General features: G+C 31.6%; 1 protein-coding gene across 2 annotated transcripts in view; it reads right to left on the bottom strand.

Moving 5' to 3' along the window:
• Positions 1 to 5,965, bottom strand: part of LOC110995083 — an 87,664-nt gene extending 81,699 nt beyond the window's left edge. The window contains exons 1-3 of one of the 2 annotated variants that reach the window (XM_022262057.2): positions 5,884 to 5,965; positions 4,185 to 4,362; positions 3,157 to 3,294 (exon numbers count right to left, since the gene is read on the bottom strand). In XM_022262057.2, coding sequence (XP_022117749.2) covers positions 3,157 to 3,294; positions 4,185 to 4,187 — 141 coding nt within the window. In that variant the 5' untranslated portion in view covers positions 4,188 to 4,362; positions 5,884 to 5,965. Of the gene's footprint in view, positions 1 to 3,156; positions 3,295 to 4,184; positions 4,363 to 5,501 lie in introns of both variants that reach the window. The other variant, XM_045628786.1, reaches the window with a different exon arrangement.
• Positions 5,966 to 13,883: the final 7,918 nt, after the last annotated feature.

The raw sequence follows: 13,883 nt of genomic DNA, 5'->3' as shown, positions 1-13,883 counted from the left end.
TGCTCATAATACCAATCTAGAAGAAATTTTGGAAGTTTGATCGGCACGGCAGCAGCATTATCTAATCCTTCCTACCTATAAAGGATGTTTCAATGCTCCACAAAAGTAAAAAAAAACACTACACGCTCGCTGGAACGTATTATACTCATAATTAAAGTAACGATAAAACAATTTAACTTAAGCTTACAGAGTTTACAGAGATGCACGTATTCGTAAACAAACGTAGAAGCGCGATAAACAATTCTAATTTTGAAAAGTGTGTCAAACATATTAAGCATAGTGCATTGTAAGCATCTTGGTACAAAATTTAAACAAAAACGAACAACAAATTTTCACTAATATATATAAAAATAGCGGTTCAAAAAAATGAATATAAGTATTTAATTATCAAGCAGTATTAAAAAGTAAGCAATTTAATTGTTAGAATATAATAGTTTTGTTTTATAACTCAACTAGCCTGTCCCGGCTTCGCAAGGGTGGACATTTATTTTTTTAAACATTTTTCGCAGATATTATGTTCTTTAATATTGTGAAACAATTTTTGTTCTATCATCAATAGTTTACAGCGAATACGATGAAGGATTGTATAGGCATTTTATAACACCTTGGGTAACATTTTTGTAGCTTTAGGTATAGGTATCGGTATAGGTTCTTGCAATTAAAACAACCTATATTAATCAGTGATGTAGCATTCAAATGGTGAAAGAATTTTATAAAATCGGTTAAGTGCTTTTTGAGCCAATTCGTTACAAACATACTTAGATACAAATCTTTCGTCTTTATTATATTAGTATAGATAAAGAAACTATATGATATTAAGTAATACTGACTATTATTACGATGGTTTTTTTAATACATAGCACTTTTACAATTCAAAACGAACAACGTCATCGAAGCCAAAATTTTTAAAGGGCTTAGACGTTTTAATTCCACGGATTCCTATAATTCAAAACGACATGCCATTCGATTTACACTATTACAATTCCCAGCGCAGCTAGCATTTGTAGTGTCGATAAATTAATCTCAAGGGCAATCGTTTGTGTCAATAATCTTGAAAATCCATGTTTTTCATATGTCGCTTATTCCCGTGTCGGAATACCAACAAACCTATTTATTATTATTATTATATTATTATTTACGTGCCAGAAAAACAAACAAAGAATGTTGTATATCATAAAGCATTAGAATAATAAACTTTCTTTCGAAATATTTTTTTAATTAATTAGGTATACCAATTTGAAATCAATATTCATAGTTAAGACAGGACAACGTCTGACGAGTTCTTTCTAATATAATAGTAAATTTTGCCTAAGATTTTGCCGTCCTTCGTCCCTTACGTTGAGTGAATATCATCCCTCTCAATATCGCTTTTCTCATGAACAATTGTCGTTGGCATAATGCATTTTTATATAAAGGAAGCCAAGAAGAAAAGTGCAATATCGATAGAATTTCAATGAATTGTTTTAGTAAACGAAAGCGACAATCGCCTTATTTTCATCTATTCTATTTCCACGCTTCGAAAAGCTTGCAACACTCGATTAATTCGTTAGTTGATATTTTATTTATTTATTTATTTACATCGATAATTTTTATAACGCATTTCCAAAATCCCGAAACGGAAGGAGGAAGTTTATAAGATTTATGTTTTTTTTTTGTTTAAGAGTACATCAATATCGATTGTGTTAGTTCGACGTGCCTAGACGGGCCACTTATACAAAGGGGTTATTAAGGGCCATTTGTTCGTCTGTCGCTCATGTAATAAGCATGGAAGCAATAAGCGATATTGGAAAATTGATGGGAGTGCCAATGCCTTCATTATTTTTCATTTTTAAAGTATACACTATTTGGTGTTTATGTTTAATGTGGTGTAGGCGGATAATGAATATCACAATTCACAAACAGTCAATAAAATGCGTGGCGCCAAAGCTGGCCTACCATAAATTAGTAACGACTCGAATATGTCGACTAAAGAAAGCGGGCTTCCTAGTAAATAACATAAATCTATTTTTGTTTTTCTAATAACGAAACCTATTTGGTCAGACAAGTAAGCAATTAGTTCGTTCCCTTTAGTTGTATTTAAATAGGATTTTAAGGATGGCAATAAAATAAATTGTAATCACTATTGAATAATGTAAACAATAATTAAAAATGTAACTTTATTTAAGAGATATGCAAAATCGCCATTGCCTTTGACTGACCATTAGTTTTTAATATTTTTAGTATGTTTATATCACAAAACTACTAAAACAATACAAGGCTGGCGTTACTGTGATAACCGATTTCTCAATCTTATAAATTATGGATTTCTTAATGAAAAGGTTAACTCAGAGAAAAAAATAATGTCGTTTATTTTAAAGTTCATAATTCAAGTATGCAACTTCTGTGTATAAATCTATTATTTTTATGAAGTATATAAAATACCTATTTTAATATTGTATTTTATTCTAATAAATAATAAAAATGTCGGAGTAATTGCGCTCATATAAGCTACCATTTCATTCAATTTAATTACATCAAAGTCAAATAAGTTCAAAACTGTTCTGTGGTATTTTTGATATTTCCAATCAATAAATCTACAAATGAGGTCTATTTGACAGTCTGTAACACATAATCTTTATTATTAATGAAGGAGCGATGTTGTCAGCTGCCCTTGTTCCGACATATATAATATAAATGTATATATATAATATCGGAATGCTAAAGTTTTCTTCTATTTTTAAAGCATTCATCATAATAAAGTCCAGGATTAATTAAACTTTTTAAGCTTTCTTTGAGAAGAAAACTTTCGTGAAGTATATTAGAAACTTATGACGAAAACCGAAACGACGAGTTCTGACTTTTGATAAGGGCAAAATATATTCGTAAAAAATTGCTAGAATTATTCCTAACCCGTGATTAAACGTATATAAAAATACAAAGTCAGATTTGAGAATATAACAGTCAAATTTAAATATATATAACATAGATAAGTGTGAATTATCGCCAGTTACATATGCATTCCTACTTGACAGGTTTCTTCCAGATTTCGCCTATTTTAATAATGTTCTTTAAAAAAACATAGACAGATATTACTGGTACGACATCGACCTATGTTACGCGATCGGTTTATCCAATTAATAAATCATTTTGATGTGACAACAAATTGTCATTACTTACTCTGTCAGCCACGCCGCCCGGCAGCACGCTCTTCACGACGACGCCTGAGGAGCGGCCCCCAACGATGCCAAACGCCAGCCCAGACCCATCATTCACCAGCTCTACCACCTCCACCTGGGCCCACTCGCCGAACACCTGCTGCGGAAAGAAACAAATATTACTATGTATAAACAAAAAGTAAGAAAGAATAACTTAATTACTAACTAACTTATTATACACAATAAAAGGATATTTAGGCAAATTAAAGTGCACTAGGCCTTATACTAAGATTCCCTGTGTCGTGGGCAGCCAAATCTTTTTGATATGAATTGTACTTCACAATAATTTCTACATGACATAATGTATAATTAAACTATTGTTACACAATATAATATTTTCTGTATCGGCATAGGATAGGTTGACAAGATGTTGTTTAAGATTGTTTGTGAATATATGTAATGTGAGCTTTGAAACGCTAGTGAAAATTATGTTTTAAAGAAAGTGGTTAAAGATTAACGGGCCTCGGGAGGAAAAAAGCATTTGGCGAAGTAAAGTGCGTTTTTGGGTTTGCGATGTATACGTATATATGGTCAGAGTTGTGTTTGGAAACACAAAAAGAATCTGCATATTGTCATTTAGTATAGTTGTTTAATCGTCAAAAATTTCATTCTACATTTTTGAAGTTGACGCTAAATATATCTTGATTTCACAATATGTCTATAGAATGGTCACGATTACAATACATATTCTAATTTGCTTTTAAGAATTCGATCTTAAATCTTTTCTGTTTAAATTTAAAATTCCATTCTGCTCTACCTAATAAAACAAACAAACTTTAAATTTATATTACTCGTATAGTACCCATATTCCTTACTACGGTATTTTTTTTTTAAATTACGCAAGCTTTTTTAAGAAGTTATTTCCGATAAAACTAGATTTAAACGTAGCTTCAGTACTCAATGATGAATAACTAGAATACGCTAAATATTCTTCGGTGTATTTTTCTTACGTTAATTTTGCTTCTAATTAAATTAAAAAAAAGAACTTACCATGATGTTTCTAAGCAAGCGTTTCTTGGGCGTGCGCGGCTGTCTCTTAGATCAGCTAACCTTCTCCATCCTTACTTCTTTTCACTTTTCACAATCACTATTAGGCACTTTACTTCACTTTGCTTGCATTTCGTTTTAAGTTTAGTGCGTTTAGTCAGAAATTATCATTCACAAAAACCTATCAAATTAAAAAGATTATATTATATTATCGCAAGTTAACGAATTAGCAGATATATATTTACTAATCATTTAGCAAGCAATATATTTTAAGTTTTAGATACTTATAAAACGTGTACATGAAACTTAGATCGATCTGTCAAATAAAACTTTAAGATTTTTGCCATTGTAGTCAACGGTCGAGAAATAAGTGTCTTCTCACACAGCCTCAGTTCTAAGGTGGAGGAGCACTTTGAATAAGAGATCAATCATATCAAATTCAGTTAGAACATGCAAAGTTTTTATGTATTTATTAACGTACACCACGTCATCACGTATCTTCTTTTGAAGAATCGTCATGGCTACTTTTAATTTTGGAAGGCATGATTCTGAATATTGTGATAATACAATTGTCTATAGTGTTTGTTACAAAAAAAACCGTATACTATATTAGTATTTAAAGTAGCATTCATTCACAATGAATCCTAAAGGAGAGGTTGGTTTTACAGCCGAAATTTGTAAGATTAACATCCTTAATATATCTTCGTGTAGACGGCTCCTGGCGCCATACAATTGCAGATGAGGCAAAGAGACCCGGAAAGACTTGGAGCGAGGTGAGATACAAGGATCAAGACCGAAAGCTATGGATACTCAGTGTAGACGCCCTTTGCCCCATCTAGGGTTATAGGACATTAAGTCAAGTAAGGCAAGTAAGTCAAGACCTAAACGTAGTGGCGACCTAGTAATAAAATCGATTTATTTTCAAACATTCTCCGCACGCACGATGTAACAGGGTAAAATGAATTCTAATCAGACATCTCTAAGCTATTAAGTAACCCCAGTGTTATATAGAATGCATAATAAGTTCGTTTTAGCGGTAAGTTTTTTCGCAATGCGTTTAGCAAGAGCCCATCAAAAGATTAGCAAGTAATGTAGTTTGAAATGAAAGTCTTGATGTACTAAATAACACTTGTGATAAAAGAACAGCCAATTTTTGCGTGGCAGAATGTGCCTTACAAGACGCTCGGTTGGAGTTTTATATTTATCTTATACCATTTATGATATTACTGTGATCATACGGGGCGTAAAGCTGTGCAGACCTGGGCATCTTACGTATCTACAAATTTATAAATAATGATCAATAAAAATTGCATTACATACCTTTGGACTGCTAATTCATTGTACTGTATATGGTTTATGTTTGTTAAACTACTATTTAAAGTAATCAACATTTGATAAGTAAAGAGAACAAAACATAAGTAGCAAAAATTATATAAAAAGGAACGTTTCGTTACAAATATATATACACTACCCCTTCAATTAATGTATACGATCAATAAAGCCTTCTACCCTTCTACCGGGAACAAATAATGTACAATTAAATCTCCATAATAATATTATAACAGATAAATATCACACAGACATAATATTTGCCGTATCTTAGTACTTTATCACAAAGTCATAGATTTTCTAAGAGCAAAATAACGTTTACACCAGCTCTTTGACAGATCATACACTAAATTGCTGATAGATATCTCAATACCGTATGGGCTTGGGTATAATTTAATTGTTTTCCAGAATTTAGGTACAGTTGGCTACAACCGCCTCGTATGAATGGCGCCGCGGAACTACCGAAAAGCCGAAATGGCGGGAAATCTGACATGCGCTTTGGGAAATCGATGAGAGAAATATTTAAAAAGCGTCCTATTTAAAGCATCGAGTCAGCGATTTTGTGGTAGTTTTTGAGCTTTAACAAAGTCCCTTAGGGTCTTAGCTTAATCCTATTTAGCTATTTTGACGAAGGAGTTTTTGAAATTAATAACTTTAAAATCAAGCGGTTTCTTTTTATATTTTTTTCTTCGAGTTAACGTTACGTACGTAACTGGCCTTCATTGAGTTTTTTAAAGAGTTTGCGAGTTTTTTGGCATAGTATAAATACATATGTAAAAAGTGGACGAAGTTAAAATATTCATATGAATCATATAAAATTAAATGAAATTATGAAAAGCTATGTTAGCTTAAATAAAAAAGCTGTAACAACTTGAACTATTTTATTGATTTCTGAGCAACATGTTACACATTAATTATGTGGTATTGAAGATTTTTCGGCTGTCACAAATAATATTTATGGAGATGATAAATGTAAGTGAATATTTTGATTAATTGTGTCATACAAATTAATGTACAAAAATTGGGGATCCCCATGTTTTGTTCACCTAATTTCGGTATATTCAACCAAACTACGTATCGCTGATATCCAGGGCATCCCACAAAACTCCTGCGTACTGTGTGCTCCTGATTGGCTTCGGTCGTAACGTGCCTTTTCCGTTACTTGTCATGTCCAAATGCTAGAAGACCCCATTAATATAGTACTGAGATATCTAGTGGGCCGCCAGCTAACTAGTGATTGTCAGTATGGTGTTCGTCGCGTTCACTCACCTATTGCTAGGTGACGTTCTCGACTAACACATAGAAGTTTAGAGGCAATTGAGACTGTAGGAGAGGCGATGGCGGTAAGATTGGTGTTGTCCTGAGGCCCGGTCGCTTGGCCCGATATGAAAAAAAGTGCCGGCACAGCGCGGGCTGTAAATAACCAAGGAACCGCGGAGGTTATGTTTTTTTAGCTAAAAGACCTTATAAAGCCTTAATAAAAGCCATAAAGTTAATTAATTATCAATTTTTCATAACAACTGGACTGGATATTTTTGGCAAAACATGTTGTACCTATTGGACGTCGTCATATCGAAATAAAACAACGAAATAAATAAAGTTTAATAACTTTATTTCTTTCGTTGTTTTATTACACAAAATTGAAACCTGTTTCATTTATCCTCAGCACTCGGTCCTTTATCGCTTGCACGAACCTCTAACTCGAGAAGATTTTGGCCAATTTATTATTATAATGGTTAGCATACAGTGTCAAGCTCTTAAAAAGATTTTAAAACAAACAAACATATGTATATTATACATATCATCAATTTTTCATTTTAATTTTAAAAAAATATTTCAAAAATTTGTTTTAGTGTGATATTACTGAAAAAATTAGCAAGATTCATTTTGCAAACGCAAATTTATTATTCAATAGTGGAAGATCGAGCCTTCACGAGCTGATAAGTTTTTAATTTGTTTTTAAGATTTAAGCTATAGAAATATAGTAACACAATTGTAAATACGAAAAAATTACGGTGACGCTAATAAGGAAATAAGCATTAGTAGTTCATATCTTTTTATCTTAATATATATAAATCTCCTGTCACAATGTTTGTCCGCGATGGACTCCTAAACTACTTAACCGATTTTAAATTAAGCAGTGAGCAGCCTGGTACAACTTAGGAGATAGGATAGCTTAGATCTTTAATCATAATCAATTTTATTTTATTGCAAATATTTCTTTATTGTTTGATTCCATTCTAACAGATGGCGCTGTGTTAAAAGTACCAACGTATCACATAAGCTATCTTCCTTTCACATAAGTTAAACATTATTAAAATATTACATCTTCATTGCCTATGTTAAAAGGCAATAAAAGGGCCTAAATTTTATTAAACCTGTCAAATCAAGAAAATATAAGATATCTATTACACAATTGAACAACAGAATCAGACATAGAACATGTATGATTTTTGTCGAAGCCGGCTGCATGTTTTAAGAAACTTCGAGTTTCTACTTTTGAACTTAGCTCACCTTAACAATAAGATATAATTTGAATTTGAATTATAATTTAGGTGAATTAAACGTAATTACTCATGGGTTCGTTAGCTCAGCGGTTAGAGCACCCATTTAATTGTCAATAGTGGAGGTCGAGGGTTCAAATCCCTCACGGCCTGACTTTTTTTAAAGAATGAAACAAACAAAGCTACAAAACTAAGTTTTCACTTAGTATGTCATATCATATCTCATATCTATCTATATATTTATCGTATCATAATTCAGTTCCTCAAATTGCAATTAAATTCGCAATGTTATTAAAATATTACATGCTTATTGCTAAAGTTTGAAGGGCAAAAAATGGCCTAATTTTTATTGCATTTATTGTCAATAGTGGAGGTCGAGGGTTCAAATCCCTCACGAGCTGATAGAGTTTTTTTTTATTTGATTTTGGATGAAATAAACAAAGCTAATACCTAAGTTTCTATACTTAGTATGTATCATAATTTAGTATCTTAAAATTCGAGGATGTTTTTAAAATATTATTCATTACCCATTTTAAAAGGGAAAATGTTCCTAGTTTTTATTGCACCTGTAATCAAGAAAATATATGATATCTACAATACAAGATTTATGTTTGATTTTTGTCGATGCTGCTACTTGTATCGTTTTAAGTAACTTCGAGTTCCTACTTGGATATGAAGGGTTTAGTGCTCTGCTTAGTACTTAGATATAATTTAAATTAAAACTTAATAGAGAATGGTTACTTGCGACATACAAATCTATTTTTTGATCTAATACAAAAAATAAACCAGCCCGTGAGGGAATCGAACCCCCGACCTCCACTATTATCAATTAAATGGGTGCTCTTACCGCTAAGCTAACGAGCCCTTGTCATAGAACACTCAATTTAGCTATTATATAGTTTTTGTAACATAATATTCCATTATTGAAGGTAGTAACAAAAAAACAACCTTACAAACACATTGTAAATGTTACAGTGTAGGTTTATTTATTTGCAGATTTTATTTTACAACGTCGAACGGAAATTTGAGCTTGGTGAATATTTTATTTAGGTACATGAATATGATTTTCGAAGAAGAAATTCGGAGATACTACACTATATTTTTTTTTAATTTTGCGATCCCTTTTTATTTGTGATATTTACGAACTACATATTTCGATATACAAAAGAATTAATTTTTTTATATTAATATATAATAATAATAAAATTTACTGCCGAAAATACAGAAAAGAAAATGGAGCTTCTTGAAGCCGATGTTAATAACTTAAAAAATATGCCTCCTTTATCTTCTATCCAAACAACTACACATGATGAAATCTTCACCGAAATCGAAGAACGAAAACGCCGAGCCAAAAATATTATAGTTGCTGGAATTCCTGAATCCCGAAATGATACTGCAACCAGCCGACAAGATCACGATAAGGCAGAAATACTGCGAATTACTGAACTAATACATAATAGTTACCCACAACCTACTAAAATATTTCGTCTCGGGAAGTATAAATCGAAGAAAAATCGTGCAATAAAAGTGTGTTTCCCATCTGAAGACATAGCAAAAGACATACTACGTAATAGAAATAAAATTGACAAAGAACACATCAAAATATTTTCAGATCAAACTCCCTATCAACGGAACTACCTTCAGAATTTAAAAGAAGAGCTGCAGCAACGTACTTCAAATGGAGAAAGTGGTCTTATTATCAAATATATCAAGGGCATACCTAAAATAGTTTCATGTCAGGAAACTACAATAAAGGAAACTTCAAAAAACTGACGTCGAGTCAAGAGAATATAACTTACCAGATAACTAACAATTACACAGATGTTATTTTTACAAAAAAATCCCTGAAATTTTTTTATGCCAACTCTCGGAGTATTGTCAAACCTGGAAAATTCGATGAGCTTAGGTGTATTATCGCTTCTCTGAAAGTAACCATACATATTATTATACTAACGGAAACCTGGATTAAGAGTGAAGATGAGGCAAGAATGCTCCAGATACCCTCATATACCCATTACTATAACTACAGACAAAATAAAAGGGGAGGTGGAGTGTCAATATTTGTGCACAACAACTTAAAACATCACCTCGTTGAAGAAAAATGCGTGGATGACACTCATTATCTCTGGGTATATGTAAAAAAATTTTCTCTAAATATTGGTGCCATTTACAAGCCCAATAAAATGAATGTAGATGACTTCCTTGAGATATACTCACAACAATTACACAAATTAAAACGAACAATAGTCTTTGGCGATTACAACTTGGACCTACTCAATCCGGACTCAGCGACTCGCAAATATAAGAACACTCTAAAAGAGAATAACTACAAAATCCTTAACAAAATAAGCCCAAAACATTGTACCCGCGAAACAAACTCAACCAAAACAATGTTAGACCATGTTTCTTGTAATTTAAGTGAAAATAATTTTCATATTGTCACGGCTGAATCTTCAATGTCCGACCACAAACAAATACTTTTAGAGATAAAGCAATACCAACCACCAACTATCATTAAACAGCAATACAACGCAGTTGACCTCAGTAAACTATACCGACTCCTGGATCAATATCCTAAAAATCATGAAAACGTAGAATATAATGAACTGGCAAGGAAATTGCAATCCTGTTTAAATAAGTGCAGAATTACAAAAGTTAAATTTTTGAATCCGCCGCGGCAAGACTGGATTAAAAAAGATCTATTAGAAGAGATAAATAGAAAGAATATATTATGGCAAAAATATAAAACAAATGCGATGGACACGAATTTAAAAGCCGAATATGAACATATAAAAGCTAGAGTATCACACAATATAAGAAAATCGAAAAGTGAATATTATTGTAAAAGGTTTGAAGAAAACTCTAGTAAACCAAGAAAAATGTGGCAACTCATAAATGAATTATCTAAAAATAAACTGCATAGCAGAACTGGACCGGACAGACTTGAAACGGAAGCTGGCACTATTACTGACAAAAAAGAAATATGTGAAAGTTTTAACTCATATTTTTCGACCATTGGCTCAACCCTAGCAAATATGATTTCTCAAAAATCAAAAGTTATTCAAATTTTAGAAGAATGTAGGCTAACTGATAGAACAGAATTGCGATTTCTAAAACCAGTAACTACGAAGGAAGTTATTACCATAATTAAAAATTTTGACTGTAATACTGCATCTGGCATTGATGGTATTAGTACAAAATCAATTAAATGCGTAAAAGACATAATTGCCACAGAACTAACAGTCTGCATTAACTATCATTTGGCACGAGGTACTTTTCCCAACGAGTTAAAAGTTGCAAAAATTGTACCAATTCATAAGGCCGGAAGTAAATTTGACCCGTGCAATTACCGCCCTATATCAGTTCTCCCAGTGCTTTCTAAGGTCTTTGAGAAGATTCTTTATAAGCGCTTAGAGTCATTCCTTAATTCAAAAGATTTCTTTTACCAAAAACAATATGGATTTAGAGCCCAATCAAATACCCTCGCTGCTACAATTGACCTCGTAACCAAGATTAAAAATAAAATTGATCAAAAACAACTTGCCTTAGGTATATTTATCGATCTAAAAAAAGCGTTTGACACCATCAGTCATGAAAAATTATTACAAAAACTTGAACTCACCGGTGTTACAGGCAAAATAGTAAAAATAGGTGAATATGAAAGCAATCCCTGTGCCCTGAATTATGGCGTTCCCCAAGGATCAATATTAGGCCCCCTCCTGTTCCTTACTTATATTAACAGTATCTTTGAGTTGGGTCTCAAAGGAGACATCTCCCTTTATGCAGACGATACAAGTCTCTTTTACTTTGGAAACTCGGTCGAAGTTCTAGTAGCCGACGCTCAAAATGATCTCAATCGCTTACATGAGTGGTTTCAGTCAAATCTTTTAACTATTAATATTACAAAAACGAATTATGTTATCTTTGCAGCAAAAAATAAAAAAATAAATAATAATTTCGAACTAAAAATAGACGAAAAACTACTTGAACGAAAAACCAAAGAAAAATATCTCGGACTAACTTTGGACAGTAACCTAACCTGGAAGCCACACTTAGAAAAAATCAAACTTAAACTAATCCCACTCACAGGTGCACTACGAAATATAACAAATTGTCTCCCTCGAAAGGTGCGATATCTTATCTATAATTCTTTGGTAAAGCCTCATATCGACTACCTCATTGAGGTGTGGGGTACTGCAGTGAAGTCTTATCTAGATTCAATTCAAAGAGTTCAGAATAAATTAATAAAAAATTTATTTAACTATAAATTACGGACACCAACTAAAAAGATATACGAAGAAACAAAAATAATGAACATAAAACAAACGTACATATACTACACTTGTATTCTAATACGTAAAATATTAAATAAGGAAATTAATTCCAATATAACATTTGTAACAAAACAACAGACACGAAAGATTAACTTAAGACGCGCTAGTTACTTGGTGACGCGCCCTCCTAGAACTAACTATGGAAAAAGAAATCTGGAGTTTGAGGGTGTTTCAATTTATAATAAGTTACCATCGGTTATAAAAGGAGAACAAAGTTATGCCCGGTTCAAAAAGCTACTAAAAGCACACACAGTTAATACATACAAATAAGTGATTAAATATATGTAGATATAAATAAAGCAATACACCCCATTTCGATTAGATTTGCACCGCTAAAGTTTAAATATTAATTATTAATTACTTCTATTAGACAAAAACAAATAAAACCCAATAGGTACATAAAATATTTTATGAAACCATATAAATCATATAAATGTATTTACCTAAAATATCTAAATAGAACAATAAACTAAAAATAAAATAGTCTTATTAAATATATATATAATATAATATAGTATAGCGTAATATAATACATATAATATAATGTATAAATATAAAAAGTAATTAATATAAACCTGTTATATCAGGCTATGCCATCAATGCCACATCTAGTAATAAGTCCAATCCTAAACCTATGTTTTTGTTTCGAGTCTGTTGTGTCTACCTGCATTTTTGTTATTGTATTTGTTTTTGAATTTTTGTATAGGTACCTTCTGTGCGTTCTAGTAATAATTATTTAGTCTCTTGTAATGTTTTTTTCTCAGTAAGCGAATTTTTTTTTATTATTCCTATGAGAAATAAAGTTATTCTAACCGTATTAAATGTTAGTTTGAATCTTAACTAACTACTAATCCAACTCCCAGTCCTAGCGAATCTTATGCCTTTTATAATAATCGTAAAAAATAAAATATTAATGACGATTTAACTTTTATTTCCGCAAGAATAATAAATTACGTAAATTAAATATAGTGACTAATGGGCTCGTTAGCTCAGCGGTTAGAGCACCCATTTAAATGTCAATAGTGGAGGTCGAGGGTTCAAATCCCTCACGAGCTGATCATAATTTTGATTCAAATTACTGAACTGATATTTTATTTATTTTCTTTGGTCAATATTTTTGTTCATTTTACGAAATTATTTAATATCCTAATACTCTTTCAATATTAATTATAAAAAACAGTCAGTGTTGTGTTTTCTTAAATATAATATAATCTTTAATTGGTATTAAAGATAATTCATTCAATAAATAAAAATCTGTTTATTTCATATTCATTTATTATATATTACGCATATAGCTCACAGCGTCTACGATTCTAATGGAAGATAACAATATGATCTACGTTAGATTTGACGAACTTCACATTTAAAAAAACTTCGAAGATTTATCCCAATAACAATGATTACTGAATAAAAACTGGACCAATTTGGTGGGGCCTTATGAGAATTCCGGTCTCATCTCTATATTTAATTATAAAATCCAACGCAGACCACATAGTACAATACTGAATTATACCTAATGCAGACATCAAATTTGT

This window comes from Pieris rapae, chromosome 7 (assembly GCF_905147795.1).
Source record: "Pieris rapae chromosome 7, ilPieRapa1.1, whole genome shotgun sequence".
Lineage (NCBI taxonomy): Eukaryota > Metazoa > Arthropoda > Insecta > Lepidoptera > Pieridae > Pieris > Pieris rapae.
The sequence above is the reverse complement of the archived record's forward strand: the minus strand, read 5'-3'. Positions and strand labels throughout refer to the sequence as shown.